The sequence below is a fragment of the Magnolia sinica genome, chromosome 6 (assembly GCF_029962835.1).
Source record: "Magnolia sinica isolate HGM2019 chromosome 6, MsV1, whole genome shotgun sequence".
Classification (NCBI taxonomy): Eukaryota; Viridiplantae; Streptophyta; class Magnoliopsida; order Magnoliales; family Magnoliaceae; genus Magnolia; species Magnolia sinica.
Genome location: NC_080578.1, coordinates 92180257 through 92200746, shown reverse-complemented (window position 1 = coordinate 92200746; position 20490 = coordinate 92180257). Strand labels below are relative to the sequence as shown.

The 20490-nt window shown below is 41.9% G+C and overlaps 1 protein-coding gene and 1 long non-coding RNA gene across 3 annotated transcripts; both read left to right on the top strand.

Annotated features, from left to right (window-relative positions):
- Positions 1–19870, top strand: LOC131249073 (peptidyl-prolyl cis-trans isomerase CYP19-4-like). Of its 2 annotated transcripts, none has more exons than XM_058249640.1 (7): positions 1–157; positions 3851–3920; positions 4058–4105; positions 4276–4299; positions 18875–19057; positions 19434–19509; positions 19600–19870. In XM_058249640.1, the coding sequence occupies exons 1-7, from the start codon at positions 95–97 to the stop codon at positions 19736–19738; spliced, it is 603 nt and encodes a 200-aa protein (XP_058105623.1). In that variant the 5' UTR covers positions 1–94; the 3' UTR covers positions 19739–19870. The 2 variants fall into 2 exon arrangements, with proteins under 2 accessions (XP_058105623.1, XP_058105622.1); XM_058249639.1 differs by having other exon boundaries at positions 78–157; positions 3836–3920.
- LOC131249074 (uncharacterized) lies at positions 165–589 on the top strand. The gene is made up of 2 exons (XR_009172664.1): positions 165–501; positions 558–589. It is a non-coding gene; the product is annotated as an uncharacterized LOC131249074 (long non-coding RNA).
- Positions 19871–20490: the final 620 nt, after the last annotated feature.

Below are 20490 nucleotides of genomic sequence, written 5' to 3'. Positions count from 1 at the left end.
ACTTTGTCGCAGTAGGCAGAATAAGATAAGCTGTATATATAAGGAGGCGGGGCGCTAGGGCATAAGATCGACTGAACGGAGAAGAAGGAGAGAGATGAGGACGATGAAGCTCTTCATTTGTTTCGCTGCTTTACTTTCTTCTCTAGCCCTAATTCAGGTACTCTTCTCTCATTGCGTTTTTTGCCTTTGATTCCACGCTAACTGTGCTACTGGGTAGAAGTGGGCCCCACGTGATGTATTCACGACATCCGACCCGTCCATCAGATGCGACGCCTAGTGTTTTCTCGCAGCCGAAAAATCAGCTCGATCCGAAAGTCAAATGGGCCACATCACATGGGACAAGCTGAGAGGGGATATCCACCCTTGATTGGAAGGCGATCGGGCTTTTCACCTTCTCTGGATGAAAGGTCAGGACAAGAATCGGGCTGTTCTGCAGCTCAGGTGGGCCCTGGTGAGAATCAAGGGTCGAGAGGCGTTCCCTCCCACGTTGTTCCCTGTGATGTGGCCCACCATAATTTTGGATCGACCTGATTTCTAGGTCCTGCTGGTAGCCTGAGGGGATCCATCTTATAGACGGGGTTGGATGTGATACATACACCACATGGGCCCCACATCTGCAGACAACACCATAAGCTTAGGGTTATTGTTGTCGTCGTTCTTGTCGTCACCCTTGACGGGTGTGGGAGTGTGTTTGGATCGCCTTTCGATGTCACCGTCTGTTCAGATTTCAGAATATGTTAGTCAGCGTTGTATCTTCATCTGCCACTGGATCGGCAGCAGATGGGGTCGATCTCTTCATTAATGCCGGAGCTGCTACAAAACTCTGTGGGTTGAGCTTAACCCACAACACGATGTGTGGGGCTCACCGTGATGTGTGCACGACATCTGATCCATCCATCATGTGTGCCTTCTCAGCTTCTTATTGGACTTGAAAATCAGGCTGATCCTGAATTCAACTGGGCCACACCACAGGATGGATGGTTGCAATCATTGGGCATTCTCTGGAATTAGGCCCCTGTGGGTTGATACCCACTCAGTTGTGAGACATGCAAAACAAACTCGATATCATGTATGATTTGCATCCATTTCGAGCTTGTTGCAGTCCATCAGGGGTGAAGACTTTTCAAAGAACATCGAATTATTTTGACATTCGTAGTGTGATATGAGCTTTGGTGGGATAAATAATAACAAACCAATATCGTCAATTAATTTAGTATTCTTACATCCCATCTACATGGTGGCCCACTAGATCAGCTGTCCTGATCATTACAACTGCTTGCCATGTTTGCCTCTATGACTGCATGGTAATGTTCCATTTTTCCAAATTTCAAGTTAAAATAAGAGAAAAAAGGCAAAAGGAGGAACCTTTTTGTTTCTGTAGAAGTCAACCAAAAAGATGGGCTGGGCGGGTCAATGGCGGATGAGATCGATCTATTCTTCTCCCTAGTATATTTTCAGAAGCTGCAACTAACTCCCAAAATTCCACAACCACACAAACATGCAAGACAATGATAGAGAATTTATTCAAATGACTTGAAATAGTAACACTATATAAGTTTCTAAGGGCTTGTTTGATTTCTATATTACAATGTAAATATATTGTAAATGTAGTTATCATTATTTGCACCTGTATTTCCTCTTATCCCAAAGTTGATGTCAATAGGTTAAAATTTGGCGCAAAACAGTGACGGGAAGAAATTTGGGGCACAAAAACTGTGGGGCCTACCATGATGTATAGATCATATCCATTCCATTCATCCATTCCGCCAGCTCATTTTAGGGCATGAGCTCAAAAATGAGGCAGATCTAAAGCTCAAGTGAACCACACCACATTAAAAAGTGGGAATTGAATGCCTAGTGTTGATAATTGCTTGGGGGCCGCAGAAATTTTGGATAAAGCTGATTTTTTTTGTTTATTTTTTCCTTTATCCATGTCTGTACGATCTTATGAACAGGTCGGATGGCAAATATACATCAATGTGGGATCTAGGAAGGCATTAACTTTCAACAATTGAGGTTCATTATAACCACTATTTCAAGTGGTGTGGTTCATTTGAGCTGTGGATTTGCCTCATTTTTGGATGCATGCCCTAAAATGAGCTTTTGGAACGGTGGATGGCTTGGATATTTTACATATTCATCACGGTGGGCCCCACATTTTTGTGCCTGTATAAATACAAAAAATTCAATGAAAATTTCCACAATTTTCAAGGCAACAATTTCTCAAAAAACAAACAAAAAAACAATTGTAAAAGGTAATAATAACCCATTTACGTTACATTCACAGGTAATTAGGAAAATCAAACATGCCTTAAACCTCTACAAAGCCTAGTCACCCTAAGGGCCTGTTTAATTTTCCAATTATAATAGTAAATGGCTGGAAAATGGTAATGATTACTTTTGTAATTTGTGGTGACATCACATACATTTGATTGCAATGATAGGTTTGCTAAACATTGTTTGTTTCACCTAATATTCGAAATATCGGGATCGCGTTCTGTATCGCACCCTCGGGATATGGATACATATTGGTTATCGCATGGGATATATCGGTTGTATCGCGTAATGTATCGTTGTTGTTGGAAACATGGGAAAACATTGAGAAATTGGTCGAATTTTTCAATGGAATTTTAGTTGTTATTAAAAAAGACATCAATACACACTTATAAATCAAAACATTACAAAAAAATAAGTGCATATAATGGGTTTTCTTTGCATGAGGTCTTAATCCATGCGTTGTCTAACTAAATTGATGCAAGTATATTCAAAGTCTCATATAATTTATAAATATATGAAGATGTGTGGAAACACAAGCAATACAATTCAAAAGCAAAAGAAGAATCACTAGATTAGTTTACTTACATGTTTGATTTTATGTTTGGATACAAAGATTGCAACCGATTTGCAAGAAATTGGGATTTTATTTTTTTTTTAAAATTTTATACGAAGACGTGTGGAAACACAAGCAATACAATTCAAAAGCAAAAGAAGAATCACTAGATTAGTTTACTTAAATGTTTGATTTTATGTTTGGACACAAATTGCAACCGATTTGCAAGAAATTGGGTTTTTTTTTTTTTTTTTTCAATTTTCCACAACTCGGCCCATCTCCTCCAAATCTTGAAATCGAAGCTTCCAATCCATGATTTTTTCATACAAAACATGAAAATCATGGATTTGTAACAATTTGACACTAATTTAACATGATATATGGAAAAAAAGGAATAAAAAATCTAAAATGCTCACCGGATCGAACACGTGGGATATATCCCACTACCTGTGTATTTCGCATCGCACATGTGGGATACAAGATATATCGGGGGATATATTGGTTGATATCGTTGATACTTAAAACACTGGTTTCACCCAGAAATCATTCTAAAAATGGTAGTTTTATAATTTTAAAAAATAATGAGTACAATTTCCTTTACCTGTTTCCTTTATAAGTGTATTTGACTCTTGATTTATGAGCTGTAATTTTTGTTTGAACAAATATCTCGAAATGATAATGATGGCTCATTTACTTTGCATTAAACAAGAAATTGGAAAACCAAACACGCCTTAAAGTCCTATGAGACACTATTTATATCTTCCTAAAACAAAACCCTAAAGGCAAGATAAATCTCACTCATGGATCAAATATATTCTTACTCCTTGAATCTCCTTAGAATACTCCTAATTGAAACATAAAACTAAAATGAAATCCTTATGACACTAGCACGACCTGGTTGCCAACTTTCCTAGAATAAATGTCTCTTTTAGCAACTTTTTTAGCATCGCTACTGTTACTATGGTGTTACCAAGAAATTGTACCAGCTCTGTATAAATGATCTAGATCTTGATCTTTCAGGCTAAGAAAGATCTGCAAGAAGTGACACATAAAGTTTACTTCGACGTTGAGATTGGTGGCAAACCTGCTGGTATGTACGCATATCATTGTGCTTGTCTTTGTATTTTTTAAATCCTTATGCATAGCTGGGTTCAGTCTGTCTAGCATGATAAAATATGCACTTCCTGTCTTGCTAGTCCAGAATAATGATGGTCTAATTTCTTGCAGGTCGTGTTGTCATGGGCCTCTTTGGTAAAACTGTGCCTAAAACAGCAGGTACACTAGTTTTTGGAATACATGGTCTTCTAGTTTTTCAGTTCATTTACTTTTGTCCTGCTATTTTATTTTCCTTGCAACCCACTGCCATTTTGTCGATTATTCCAGTGCTTTCTCATATGGCTTTTGGATGTCACCTAATCTCTATTTGTTTTTTGTCATTGCCGCAGAGAATTTTCGAGCACTTTGCACAGGTAAGCCAACACTGTCTCTGTCATTTTAAGTGTTAGGTTATTCCTTAAGTTTATGTTACACCGATGCAGATACTCAGATTTGGACTTCTTCTCTAATTACAATGTTTATTTCAAGAGCAACCATAGGACTCAAAATTTAGCAATAGAAGTATTATATGGGAACTCCCAATGCAGTTGACTTGACACATTGAGAAAGTATGAGCATGGGATAGGAATCCTACCTGGGACATACTAATTGGGAAAACCATTTATTCAATGTAATTTTCCAATAGTGGCACTTCTAGGTTAGCATACTGAATATAGATGGTTCTGATCATCTGATTCTATCTCCACGTGGCCCCCAAGGTGGCGTGGCACATGAATGCCTAGATTCGAACTTCTGAACCTTGCCTTCTACGGCGTGTAATGCTCAGGTATCGTCAACATCCAATAGGATTAAGCAAATGTATCATCCTACCTAATTCAAGTTAATGTAAATAGGAGGTCACCTAATTTGCATCATAGGATCATATCTCCTTGTGGACCGCAATGGAGTCCACATGATTGCCAAGATTTGAACTTCTGAACCGTTTGATTAGGGGCCTACAAGTATATAGTTACAAGAAGATTCAAACCCTTTGATGAGACAAATGGCATCATCACCATCATCACCATCACCATCACCTATTGATTGTAATCAACCTACGTATATTACATAGCGCATGATTGTAATCAACCTATGCAATAGTCCATGACATTGTGCCTATGGGAGTTTTGTGCTCTCATTGCTAGTCCTAAGTTGGCAACTGGCATCAAACTTATGCCATAGCTTCCATCATGAATCGGAGAACAATATGTGTGTGTGTGTGTGTGTCATGCCCCGAATCTGACACCGACACACGTGCTGCGATCTCGTATTCAAGCGCATGATGGGAGAAATTTGCAAAAAAAACTTTGTTCGAGTATATCTAAGCCGCGATCTCGTATTCAAGCGCGTGATGAAGAAATTTGCAAAAAACTTTGTTCGAGTATATCCGAGCAATAAGGTTGTGATTTTCATGTAGAGGAAAACCCAAGGTCTCTACTTCAGTATACCTCATTCATACTTACAACGAATGCCCAAGTTCCATTACATGTTACAATTTGTATATTCCTAAAAGAACAAAAGGATACAAAGTAGCGTCTGTAAACGATCCATGCCAAGCTACTCTTGCTACTTAGCTTGGCTTGAAAAATTCAACAACAACAAGAATAAACTTAGGTAACCTTAATGAGTACATCTCTTGTATATGAGGTGTTCCTATACCTTAGCATGACTTACTCGAGTAATAAGTTGCATAAGGTACCTGTATGCATGTACAAATGTGATGCGATTATGAATACTATGGGATCATGGATACAATCCAATTGTACAGTTAACTTCCATAAACAACTGACGCCATTTCCACCTGAGCTGGTTAGGACTCATTCCCAACACTTACCCGACCTCGACAGTGGGAACCTATTGCACATCCCATGTACTCACCTACCCGGACCTATGGTAGTGGACCCATTTGTCACACTCCTGACATGCTAGGGTGGTCAAACTTTTTTCCCATCCGATCTCGGTAGTGGGTACTTGTTGCACATCCCATTTGCTCACTCGACTCAGCTTTATAATGTGGGAAACTAGATTGGTACAACGAGGTTTAGAAGCTTTCACCTGTGGAGCCCATTAGTCCCTTATATGTTTCCACTAATAGGTCTGTGGTACCAATCGTCCATAAACATGCTATGTAGGAGCCAACATCCAACCATCCCATGATTCCAACATTCATAGACATGCAATGCATGGATTAACATTCAACCATCCCAGGGTTTTAACATCCATGAATATACAAGGCATGGGTCAAAATCTAACCATCCCGTGGTGTTCGAACATCCATGAATATGCAATGCATGGGTCAACATCCAACCATCACATGGTTCCAACATTCATGAATATGCAATGCATGGGTCAACATCCAAGACATCCCATGGTTCCAACATTTTCATGATGCGCATTTTATGTATGTCAAACATGTCAAGGTAAAGTGGGTAAGTTACACATATTCTCGGGTAGTTCTAAGCCTCGTTGGGATGAGACAAGTAGCCTAACATCATGTGGCTCGGGGGGTGCCACTCGCCGTGAGTAAGTGGCTAAGTGTGCACTATACGCACATGCTCAAGGGGCTAAGCGAGTGTTCACACTTCCACCTACCCAAGTGGTCAAGCAAGTGCCACACATGTACGCATAGTCGAATAGCAAAATAAACATCGCATGTTCTCATAGTTAAGCGGTTGAAACGAGCATTACAAGATCACATAGTTAAGTAGCCACACAAATATCACAAGTTCACATAGTTAAGTGGCCATACAATATTAGAAGTTCATATAGTTAAGTGGCCACACAAGTATCAGAAGTTCACATGGTTAAGTGGCCACACGAGTATCATAAGTTCACATGGTTAAGTGGCCACACCAGTATCACAAATTCAAATAATTAGGTGGTCACACAAGTATCACAAATTCACATAGTTAGGTGGTCACCAAGTATTACAAATTCACATAGTTAATTAGCACGCACATCACATAGGCCTACAGATGGGCCATAAGCATAAAACATATATATTAGGTGGGCTTACAGATGGGTCATAAGCATAAAACACATATATTAGGTGGGCCCATATGGCCACTAGATCAAGGTGATAGTTGTGTTTTCCCTTACATTCGGGCGCACGTGGTCTTATTCACATGTTGGGTAGCAAATGAAAATCACAGTGGTTCCGCTGTCCCGTGGATAATGTGGATATACTACATCCATAATAGGTGGTCCCGTTGTCTAGTGGACAACGTGGTTTGAATACAACATCAAGGTGGGTCCTGCTATGATGCAGGACAATTAACCACTTGCTTTAAAAGCTCGAACTGTTAGAGCATGGCGAATTAATCCATTTATCTCATAGTCTAGGCCTCATATCTCATGGGTTAGGACCTTGGCCGAACCCCCCTCGTGGGCCCCAAATCACATGGGGCACCCACCCCGAGTGTGTCCTCACATCTCATGGGCTACCCCACTCGAGCTCGGTGTGAAATGCCCCTGCATTAATCACCCCTAATGAGGAGTCTCGAACACGAGACCTCCCTCGTGGGCCCCAAATCACATGGGTCACCCACCCTGAGTGTGTCCTCGCATCCCACGGGCTACCCCACTTGAGCCCGGTGTGAAATGCCCCTGCATTAATCACCCCCGGTGAGGAGTCTCGAACACAAGACCTCCTGCTCTGATACCAATTTGATGCAGGATAATTAACCACTTGCTCTAAAAGCTCGAACTGTTAGAGTATGACGAATTAATCCCTTTATCTCATAGCCCACGCCCCACATCTCATGGGTTAGGACCTCGGTCGAACCCCCCTCGTGGGCTTGTGGGCCCTAAATCATATGGGCCGCCCACCCTGAGTATGTCTCTGCATCTCATGGGCTACCCCACTCGAGCTCGGTGTGAAATGCCTCTGCATTAATCACCCTCAGTGAGGAGTTTCGAATACAAGACCTCCTCCGTGGTCCCCAAATCACATGGGTCACCCACCCCGAGTGTGTCCCCGCATCCCACAGGCTACCCCACTTGAGCCCGGTGTGAAATGCACTTGCATTACGCTGTCTGGTAGACAACGTGGATTAACATATACATCAAGTGGGTCCTGCTGTCCAGTGGAATGGTGTGGACAAAATATATACATCATGGTCGGCACATTGTCCAACAAATAGTGCACCAAAATGCACGGTGGGCTTCTTTCATTCAGTTGTCCATCATAAGAGAGTTGCATATAGCAATCGTCCATCAAGTGGGTCTTGGAAGTTTTCAATAGTAGGTGTTGTGGCCCCATTATCCCACATGGCGAGGCCCATCTAATATTTAGATATGCCTTATCTCTGAGTTCGTGCCCATAAATGGGCTAAGAAAATGAATGGATAGCATGGGTTTAAAACACCTAACTGTGGGCCCAAGGAGGTTTCAACAGTGGACATCATTATCCCACAGTTTGTTGTGGTGGGGTCCACTTGAGCTTTTGGATTTTATATCACCGGTGAGCCCCGCCCATGTCCAGGTCCGCATGACCTCAGGGACAGATTGGGTGGCATGTAAACAATACAGTGGGCCCTTTGAAAAGGTTTCAATGGTAGATGTCATTGTCCTTACTGCTTCTTGCTGTGCGGCCCACTTAAGCTTCGCATCCACCTTACTTTCGGGCCCCACAACGTGGGAGACATGCAAATTGGGTGGGGTCCACCCCCTGTGGGCCACGAAATGTCTCAAAGTTGGACACTCAATCCTCATTTTTTGTGATGCGGTCCACTTGAAATGAGTTGGAAATGGATGAGTAGCGTGTATAGGGTACGTGTAGCGTGTGCACCCGCCCTCCAGGGAAGTGGACAACACGGGTGCGATGCAAACAACAGGTGGGACCTACTATCCAATGGATGGACAACGTGGGTGTGGTGCATGCATTGGGTGGGCTTGAGAGGGCTTTCCAACTGTGGGTATTCGATAATTATTATTCCCTATGGTGCGGGCCCATTCAAGCGTGGGTTCGGCCACAATCTCGGGCCTTAATGAAAAGAGAAAGGAGGGAGAGTGAGAGATGACTCACTCGTCGGCGCACGATGTCCCCTCTATGATCGGATCGGCCCCGGTTTCTCCTTTCTCTTCTTTCTTTCCTTCTTCTCTTTCTTTCTTCCATTCTTTCCTCTCTTTCTCTCTTTTTTCTTCCTTTTCTTTCTTTTCCTTTTCTCTTTTCTTTCTTTCCTTCGTTCTCTCTTTTCTTTCACTTTGTTTCTCTCATTTCTTTAATTTTTTTTCTTTTCCTTCTCTTTTGCTACAAGCTCTTAGATGTGTAGAGAACTAACTAGGGGTTGAGATTGTGAGTGTAATAACCCCTCATGGGTCAGGTGAGTGAGTGGAGTGTGGTGTAGACGTGAGGTAGCAATGGCTTTGGTGGAGTGCATGCATTAGTGGATGGAGGTGGGAGGTGTGGCGGATGACATGCATTGGTGCATGTGGGATGTGTGGTGGATGACATGCATTGCCGCATGTGGGAAGAGGAGAGAGTGACTAGGCCATGTAGTTGGGTGTGATATAAGAGACATGGTGAGTGGCCCACTTAGTGGAAGATGATATGAGGGTATAAAGATTGAGGTAAGAAAGAGAGTTAGTGGGTAGTGTTAGAATGGGACATGGGCTTCTTGCCCATGGGCTTTGACTTGTTCAAGGCCTACCACCAAAAGGGGTGGTGAGGTGTAAAGTGAGGTCAATGGTCATCCCCTTTGGTCTTTGGTCAAACCTTTCTTTAAATTGTCTTTGTGTGTGTAAGTGTACGGGAGTAACGGGACTTACACGTGCTCATTGACGAGGGTTCGCACATGCGCGAACTTGTGTGGGTGCATAAGGTAGTAGGCCTAATTGGCAAGTTGGTGCCGATGTGATTTGCGCTTCTAGGGGAGGCTATGTTTCCTTAAATGTGGCTAACCTGAAGGACGAGATTTTAGACGAGGCTCACCGTTCGAAGTTCACTATCCATCCTGACGGAACCAAGATGTACCATGATATGAGGAGGTAGTATTGATGGAATAATATGAAAAGAGAAATCGTCGATTATGTGTTTAAATGTCTCCCCTACCAACAAGTAAAGGCAGAGCATCAGAGACCATTAAGAGCATTGCAGCCATTACAGATTCTTAAGTGGAAGTGGGAACATGTCGTAATGGACTTTATTATGGAATTGCCAAGGACACATCCTGGTCATAATGTCATTTGGGTTATCGTTGATTGACTAACCAAGTCTACGCATTTCCTTTCTACGCGTGCTTCCTCTTTTATGGATGAGTTGGCTAGGCTTTATATTGACGAGATAGTGAGGCTTCATGGAGTCTCGGTATCCATTCTGTCCAACTGAGACTTTAGGTTTACTTCGCAGTTTTGGTGAAGCTTTCGGAAGGCTATGTGAGTTTCCCTGAATTGCAGCATCGCCTATCACCCTCAGATTGATGGGCAGACAGAGGGTTAACCAGATTCTCTAAGATCCCATGCCTATGTGCTGGATTTCAAAGGAAATTGGGACAATTACTTGCCCTTGATTGAGTTTGCCTACAACAACAATTATCAGGCGAACATTGGTATGACCCCTTATTTATTAGGCTTTGAATGGAAAGACTTGGTAGGTCCCCAAGTTGTTAGACAGAAGTTGGAGAAAATAGCTTACTTGGGTCAGAGTTGGTGCAAGAGACGATTGAAAAGATAGCCATCATCATAAAAAGGTTATACAAGCCCAAAGCATAAGGGTTACATAGATCATTGTAGGGGGAACCTGGCATTTGCAGTGGGCAACCGTGCCTTTTTTTAAGGTATCACCAATGAAGGGAGTGACATGGTTCGACAAAAAAGGGGAAGCTAGCCCCAAGGTATATTGGGCTTTTCGAGGTCCTAAAGAGGGTCGACATTGTAGCTTATCAACTCGCTCTACCGCTTCAGTTATCTAGCATCCACAACATGTTTCACATATCGATGTTGAGGAAATATGAGCCAGATGCTTTGCACATCATTGATTGGCAGTTGATAGAGGTTCGTGAGGATGCATCTTACATCTAGAAACTAGTTTGCATTTTGGATTAGAAGGAGCAGCAAGTCTTTAGGATAGAGGTAATATTGCTAATGAAGGTTCAACGACTACATCATAGTGAGGACGAGGCATCCTGGGAGCGTGAGGTTGAGATTAAAGATAAATACCTACGCTTGTTTTGGATTGCTATGTATTATTTTAAATTTGGAGGACAATTTTTTTGTAAGGGAGTAGACTGTAATAGACCGGAATATTTATTGAGCCCATTTGGAATTACATGTGCATGTGCTATGACTACTCGTATGTGTGTGACCGCATTTTCGCACCCGGCACAAGTTCGCACATGTACGATCCCTTGTAAGTGAGCACGTGTACGTCCCGTACATATGCACGCACAAGGCACTAAGGGAAAGTTTGACAAAAAACTAAAGAGGGAGACCATTGACTTCACTTTCCACATCACCACCCCCTTATGGTGGTGGGACTTGACCAAGTTAAGCCCATGGCCCATTCCAACACACCCCACTAACTCTCTTTCTTACTTCACTCTCCACTACCCTTACATCACCCTCCACTAAGTGGGCCACTAACTCTCTCTCTCTTCTTCACACCTCTCACATGCCAAATGCATGTCTTCCACTACACCTCACCTCCCTCTCCATTAATTCATACACTCTACTAAGCCTTAAGTACCTCACCCTTATATCACCTTTCACTTAGTCACTTAACTCTTCAGGGTTACTACATTTACAACCCTAACCCCTAGTTAGTTCTCTACACATCTAAGAGTTTATAACAAAAGAGAAGGAAAAAAGAAGGAAGCTAAATGAAGAGAGGAGAGAAAGGAAAAGATAGGAAGAAAAGAGAAAGAAAGAAAAGAAAAGAAAAGAGAAATGAAGAGAGAGAGAAGAAGGAAAGGAGGTGGCGAAGCCGACTTGATTGCGGAGGGGACCCCTGCATGCCAGCAATGTGAGTCATCTCTCATATTTCCCTTTCGTTTTCTCTTTCCTTCGAGGCCTGAAAAAGTGGCTGAACCGTTGCCTGAATAGTTCGCACTATGGGAAATCAGGGTGGCTGAACACCGACCATCGAAAAGCCCTTAAACCACACTACGTACATGTTGCACACGCTTTCCATTCGTTGGACAATGGGACTTGCCTGTTGTTGCACTGCATTCATGCTGTCCACCCACTGTTTGCATTGCACCCACATTATATGTCCGCTGGACAGCGGGGCCCACCTGCTGCACGTATCTCATACACATTGTCCATCCATTTTTCTAGCCCATTTGAGAGCATGATCCAAAAAGTATGGCAAATCCAAATCTCAAGTGGACCACACCACAAAAAGTAGTGAGGGTTGACGTCCACCCTTGAAACCTTATGGGGCCTACATTATTGTGGGCCCCACCATGATGTGTATTTCCATCCTATTGACAACGTCACATAGACTTGGATGTTGGGAAAACACAAATATTAGCTTGAATCCAAAGCTCGTGGGCCCCATTGTTGTTTATGTGTCTTATTTCCATGCCATCGTCTGTTTTTCGAGCTCATTTTAGGATATGATTCTAGAAATGAGCCAGATTCAAATCTTAGGTGAGTCCCACCACATAAACAGTGGAAATTTAATGCCTACTATTGAAACCTTCATGGGTTGCCATGTGATGTTTATTTTCTATCCAACCTATACGTGGGGCACCAGGGAGTGGGCCCCACCACAGGATCCATGGTGATAATGATCTCCATCATTGAGACCTTCCCAGGGTCCACTGTGATGTTTGAGTTATATCCTCATTGTCCATCCGATTCTCTAGAAATAAGGCAAAGCTAAATCTTAGGTGGACCCACTTCTATAAGCAACAATGATAATGACCCCACCGTTGATACCCTCCACGACCCACTGTAGTGTTTATTTGTCATTCAACTTGGCGGCCACCATGATGTATGTGTTTGGCAAGCAGTGTGTCCCACCTTGATGTATGTTTAATTCACGTTGTTCAATAGATAATTGGACCCCTTGATGTATATGTATATCCACGTTGTCCACTGGACAACGGGACTCACCCTGATGATGTGTTAAATCCGCATTGTCCACTGGACAACAAGACCCGCCTTGATGTATATGTTTATGGCTGTTGTCCGCTGGATAACGGGACCATCATAACATTTATTGCCATCCGTAGGCCATTGTGATATTTGTGTGGCTACTTAACTATGTGAATTTGTAATACTTGTGTGGCCACCTAACTATGTGAATTTCTGATACTTGTGTGACCACCTAATTATGTGAATTTTTTATACTCGTATGACCACTTAACCATGTGAACTTGTGATATTAGTGTGGCCACTTGTCTATGTGAACTTGTTGATATTTGAGTGATCGCTTAACTATGTGGAACTTGTGATGGTTGTGTGGCCACTTAGCTATGTGAAGTTGTGATATCTGTGGGGCCACTTAACCATGTGATCTTATGATGCTTGTTTTGGTTGGTTAACTATGAGAACGTGTGATGTTCGCTCAACCACTTGGGTAGGCGGAAGTGTGAACACTCGCTTAACCCTTGACCGTGCGTGTAGAGTGCACACTTAGCTACCTAATCATGGTAAGCGGTGCCTACCTAGTCACCTATTGTTATGCCTATAAAACTTGGTGTAGGCCATTTGTTTCCTCCTAGCAAGGCTTAGAATTATCCGAGGATATGCGTAACTTACTCGCAATACCTTAATATGCTAGACATACATGCATGCGCATCATGGAAATATTAGAACCATATGATGGATGTTGACCCATGCATTGCATGTTCATGGATGTTGGAACCATGGGATGTTCGAATGCCAATCCATGCATTTCATGTCTATGAATGTTGGAACCATGAAATGGTTAGATGCTCATCCATGCAGTGCATGTCTATGAATGTTGGAACCATGGGATGGTTGGATGTTGGCTCATGCATGGCATAGTTTTGGATGATTGGAATCACAAACCTATTAGTGGTTGGAACATCGGTAAATGATGGAAATATTAGCTGTTGGAACATCGGTAAGTGATGGAAATATATAAGGGACTGATGGGCCCCACTGGGCTTTCTTAAGCTTATTCTTGTGATTGTTGAATTTTTCAAGCTAAGATAAGCAGCAGGTGTAGCTTGGCATAGATTGTTTACAGATGCTACTGCAAATTGTAATATATAATGAAACTTGTGCATTTGTTGTAAGTATGAATGAAGTATAGTAAAGTGGAGACCTCGGGTTTTCTTCCGCATGAAAATCACAACCTTACTAAAACAAAGTTTTTTGCAAATTCTCCCATTGCGTGCTCAAATAGGGGACCGTGGCACGTGCGTCGGTTGCTGGATTTGGGGTTTGACAGACTTGGTATCATATGTGTACAGTGTACACACACGCACATAGTATGTATGTGCGCGCGCAATGAAGTAAAAGGAGAAACACACAAGTAGACAACCTACACCCGAGGCCTCAGGCCTTTTGAAGAGTAAAAACAGAAATTACAGATCATTCCATGACGGACTGGCAAGGGAGCATTCCTTCATCGCAGGCACGGAGGCTACCCACTCTTTAAGACGGTGTTTTGCCTTAGAAAATACCCCCAGGCTGTTCCTGACAAGTTGTTAAAACACCTGTTATTCCTTTCCTGCCATACTGCCCACAAGACCGCCGACAAAAGTAATTGCCAAGCACGCTTTCCCCTCTTACTACTATAGTACCACCACCTTGCCAAGCACACAGTAGGTTGGGTAGGGATTTTGGCATTACCCAGTGAGAACCAAACAACGACAGGAAGTTGTCCCAAATCTCCTGTACAAACTGACAATGCAGGAATATGTGATTAACTGATTCGTTGTCCTTCCAACATGGAGGGAAAACATTGACTAGGAATAGGCCTCGCTTCTGGAGGTTATTCATAGTGAGAGTCTTGTTCCAACTAGCCAACCATACAAAAGCCGCAACCTTCTTTGGGGCATTGTATGACCAAATAAAAGAAGAATGCACCAGTTCAATCCCAGATTGGAACCAGTTAACAGTGATTAAAAAGAATTGACTTAGAAAGAACCCGACCTGTCTAGAGTCCAGCACATCGAATCTGAGAACAATATGACCAATGGCTACCTAAAATTCCAAATTTATTAAAAAATCCAAACCTTACTGAATTTGGACCTTCATTATTTTTTTCCTCCTTTTTTTCCATCCATTTGATCTTATGAATGGTGGGATCCACTTTATGTGCAGCTGGACTAACCGCCATTATTCCAAATCCAGCATTGATGTAAAAGTAGTAAAACATTCTGTTACGGTTCTATAGGGACGCACCTTATGCACGACTGGACTAACCACCATTATTCCAAATCCTGCATTGACGTAAAAATAGCAAAGCCTTCTGTAAGGATTCTAATCAACTTCTTACATGACTCACCATGTAGACAACAGGGTGTGTTGTAATCAATTGTTACATTTACCCACCATGAGGATCAGTGTGTGAAGATCAAACAATCCAATCATCAGGTGGACTACATGCGTAAGTTGAATGTGTAATCAGTCCAACAGATGTATCAATCGGGTCCATCATCTATTTTCAAGAGTTGTATCTATAACTATTAGACCAATCTATGTATCACTTCTTTTAAATCTCCCTTATTGAATAGTTGGCCACTAACCATTGAGACCCACTGAACTGGTTCCTTGTACACATTGTATCAATGGATTTGGAATGGTGATCCATGGGACCCACATTTATCTATAAACATAAGGGGTAGTTTTGTCACATGGATTTAGAGGGGTATTTTAGTCATGTAAAAGTGCCTGAAAAATACATGATTTAAAAAATAACTTGGCTTTCTGTCCATCAGGTGCAATTGGATGTTCAGGTCATCTGCCCATGGTGATCCAGCTTATGCATGGATCAGATGTTCACTTCCAACACGTGCCACAGTGTCACATATGCCATGTGAAAATGGTGGATCTCTAGGGAGCTTATGCATGTTTTGTTCATAGGTTTGCTCCCCACATATGCAAGTTCGATTCCCCTCCCTGTGATTTACCTGATGCATGTGGTCTGCGGGTGATTCCATGCATCTGCAGAATGCAGGGATTAGTCTCGCCTTTTAAAAAAGGGGTGAGGACACTGTCGTCATAGAAAAATGTGGTCCACGGTTTAGTGATCCTCGTGGTTGCTTTGATGTTCGCTGTAGTGTAGTGGGGGTTTGCCAAAAATCTCTCAGATTAGATGTTGGGAAATGGTAACCCTTCAGTTAGAAGGCTGCAAATCCAAAGGTGAATAAAAAGCGCCATATGGTGGATGGGTAGACTTGTCTGATCTAGAAGAATTTTAGGTCATCTCCCATTTATGGCGATCCCATAATGCCAATGGTCTAGATTGACAAAATATTGGCAATTCCCACATTGCTTGCACATGGAGAGGTGAGTACCAAGTGTGGCAAACATGTCGTAGAAGATAGTTGTCAAATTGTACACAATTGTAGGCAAGGATTAGCAAGCCCTTGATTCTAGGTAAGAAACATAGTCTCAATTCTAGTTTTGTGACTGTCAAGATGAATATGTTTGCACTCTTTCATAATCTGATCATCTATTACATCACCTATCACCCATATGCATTTACAAAGCCAAAAGCTATGGGATCTTTCAATCAGTGGGATTTTTTATGCACGAGTCATCCACTCATCGCATAAATGGTCTGGATCGTCAATCAACGGGCCCCACATTTACAATTCGAAAACGTGAAAAAGAAGAGCTTATAGATGGAGACAAGTTCATAAACTTGCTGTTATGAGTTACTGTACAATGGCATGGTATGAGACTTTAACCCAAACTTGCTGTTATGAGTTAATACGCATTATAAATTCTGATACTGTTATTACTATAGCTGTAAACATGAAAAGTTTAGCAAAGCTAAACACACACCTCTAAACGTGGCTGAGCATGCCCATCCTAGCTTGTCTGTTCGTGATCTCAGCCGTCATCAGATTCAGTTAATTCTTGTCAACCATGATGGTTATGTAGTACAGTGGCAGAGTACGGTGGATTGTTGTCAGACATGTACATAGTGTTCACATGCATGTCAATCTAGAAGTTGATGACTGTTTCAATTTTGAGGCCTGATATCCGCCTACAACTAAAAAAAAAGGAGTTTTTGTATCCTTCCAACCATGGAAGATGCATTTTAGAACCAGGGAAACTACAATTGCAAGGGCATCAATAGTGACAAACACAGTCGTGGCATGCATGTCCCTCCATAGAAACGCTCAATTTATGGACCCCACTGTCCGGTGCTGAGTGGAAGGCCCACATCACCAGATGGCCCTAAATTAATGATTGGTTGAGTCAAGTTGAGCTGTGATGGTCAGGTTTGGGTCGACTAGATGAGTTTTAGAACTACGGGTGCACCTGCCTTTGATGATTTAGATTATTCATTTAGGAGCTTCGCATAAGCCCATGAGCATGTGCAATATGGCTCATGTATTCACCACACGTCTGCATGGCATGCAGGTCCAAGATACAATGCATCCATCAGAAGGGAACCACTGTATTGATGCCCTAGCCTAACAATCAGGTTGATCCACTGGTCAGGTGGACCTCAGTTTGCAAAACAAATGCAAGGCTGTGAAAAACTTGGCTGACATTTTCCAACCTGTCCACCTGTTTCCAATATTAGGTCCCACCCGCTGAGTGGACCAGATTTATGTTTGGGAAAGCATCTACATGATCGGAGCTACTTGATGGATCAATTGGATCTCGGACCTACGCGCCATGCTGGCACGTGTGGTGTGCCCATGAGCTGTATTGCATATCCATGTGGGCTTGGCAAAGGTCATTCATTTAGCGAGCGCCATTGCCAATGTAAAAGAATCAGTCATGTCCCATTCCATACCATAGGACAGAATCAGGTACTCTCTTTGGATACGAACTGTGTTTAAATTCCGTTCATTGTTTTGATCTTAATTGTATTGTTTTGCTTGATCTGGCTTCTTCTACGATGGATAAGGCTTTGAATTTGCTTTAGTGTTTCTCAACACTGATATTGTGTTTATTATTATTATTATTATTCTGAATTTGCTCCGTTGTTTCTCAACATGCATATTTCATTAAGTTCTTTAATTTTTCTTCAAGTATTTGCAACCATGGCCAATGTTTTAAATAGCAAATAGCATTCACCCCTCTGAACTGCAGGCATAATCTACATAGCATGTATTGTGAGCTACACTAGTAAATTTTTAATTAAGGTTGTGGTTGGTTGCACTTGCACCAAATATCATGAAACACATCCTAAAATAATGGAAAGAATAGAGCAAAGATTATGTATAAAGATAAAGAAATGGCAACAAAACTGATCTAATACTGTTGCTTATATTATTCTACTAAAATCATTGAAAATATGAACTAGTGTTTATTGAAAATCGATAAAAAAATAAAATAAAATCATTACAACACTAATTAATTTTATATTTAGTGAGAAATAACATGTAGCGTAAGCTAAATAGCGTGTAATGCATGCTACATAGCATGTAATGTGGGGCTACACATGGCTTGAACTATTTTCACGAGCTACGCAGCATGACATGAAGGCTAAGCTATGCTACCTAGTGTAAACTATATGCTACACAGTGTAACCTATTTAAAACACTGGCCATGACTGCCCCATACAAGGCTCTTTTTTTTTTTCTGCAGACTGTAACTGCAGTTAACTCATAGCTAACACGAGGTGTTAACCTATATGTTCCCATGTGTATTTTCATATTCAGTTTTTCTGTCCATCAATCTCTTTGTATTTGTTTGTTGAGCCTCTGCAAGTCGACAAATGGGTCTCAGTTTTTTTTTTTCCTGAAGAATCAGAAGTTCACTAATCAGGCAGAAGCCTGCATGCAACTGCACATACATTTTACTAGTCTTAATAAAATTTGATATCTGCCCTTCCTGCTGCAGGCGAAAAAGGTACAGGGAAGAGTGGGAAACCTCTCCACTTTAAGGGGAGCTCGTTTCATAGGATAATTCCCAGTTTTATGATCCAGGGAGGTGATTTTACGCATGGCAATGGAATGGGGGGAGAGTCGATCTATGGCACTAAATTCGCTGATGAGAATTTCAAACTGAAACACACTGGACCTGGTAAGCTTGCCATTGATCACAAGGACATTTTTAGATCATTCCTTTCCTTTGCTTAGCTGGTTCATGTAATGGCTTCACACACTCAAAGGTGAGGATCCGAGTCATGGATTAAAGACCCAGTGACTCAGACCGACTCATTTGGTCTCGAGTCTTAGTTGGGGGTGAATTGGCCCGACTCGCTTGAGTGGGGTGGCTCATGTGGGTAACTTGCGGTATTGAACTGGATTGGATCCGACCAAGTCCGAGTCTTAAAACCATGGTTAAAGTTCTGATGTCATTAGAAAGAAAAAAAATTCTGACCACTGCAAGTAAAAAAATAGTGCAGGGATTTTCTGCCTTTTTGGGAACTTGGTAGCTGAGTTCTCTTTTGCTGTAGGGCATCTATCAATGGCTAATGCTGGTCCAGATACGAACGGGTCGCAGTTCTTCATTACAACTGTAACAACCAGCTGGTAACTATGCTATCCATGCCACTACTCGGATTCTGTCTGGTATTCCTTATAAATGGTTGCGTTGAATTGCTAGTGATTGCTTGGTAACAGGTTGGATGGCAAGCATGTTGTGTTTGGGAAAGTTATATCTGGAATGGATGTAGTGTACAAGATTGAAGCTGAAGGTCAGCAGAGCGGTGCGCCCAAGCGGAAAGTCGTGATTGCAGACAGTGGTGAGCTGCCACTGTGATGCCAATCATGTTGATAATAATAGATGACTTTCTTCAGCACTTTTCAAATGTCACGCCGGATGTTTTTATTTAGGACGCTGTGCACTTCCTTTCTAGAAAAAAAAGGTTTATTTGCAGTTTCATGTTTTCAATCTACTCCCACCACATTGCTGTTTTGGCATGAATTAGCCTTTGTTGCATTTAAGGCCGTCCTTTGATGTAACCAACATCTATTTCCAGGTTAAGGTGTTATCGTTGCATAGTGGAATAGTGGGCCACACAAAAAAATGAATGGCCAGGAAAAGAAAAGGGATGACCAACTACATTCAAAGGGGAGAGAAAAAAAAAGACGGCTCATCATCGAATGTATTGAGTATCCTCTTGATCAATGAGCTTGCTTGATTTTTGCACCAGAATGTCAATATCTGGACCTCATGACTTGCTGAATTACTATTTTCAGTTAGTTCATGTAAGCCTCTCTTCATGAGCAAGTGAAAGTTAGTCACCTCGCTTTGACGGTTGTCACAACAAGCTAATCCCAGGCCCATCCCGACACTTGAGACCCAATACCTGATTTTCACCTGAATGTACTTAATCTGTTCGTTGATCAAGTGGACCATGCATGCACCAAGTAGACATTTTAGAGGAATGAAGCAACTGTTTGCATTCAGGATGGGTGCGTTAATGGCATATTAATAAGAACGGACAGGTTCTGGCTTGGTCCTAAAATTCACTACAGGACTTGTGTGGCCCACATTTTTAAGGGTGTAAA

What these genes read in the sequence shown, in the direction of transcription:
- LOC131249073 (XM_058249639.1), top strand. Translation starts at nt 95, where the DNA reads ATGAGGACGATGAAGCTCTTCATTTGTTTCGCTGCTTTACTTTCTTCT. An exon ending in ACTGAAACACACTGGACCTG is followed by an intron (nt 19,058 to 19,433) that starts GTAAGCTTGCCA and finishes CTTTTGCTGTAG; the next exon opens with GGCATCTATCAATGGCTAAT. An exon ending in ACAACTGTAACAACCAGCTG is followed by an intron (nt 19,510 to 19,599) that starts GTAACTATGCTA and finishes GCTTGGTAACAG; the next exon opens with GTTGGATGGCAAGCATGTTG.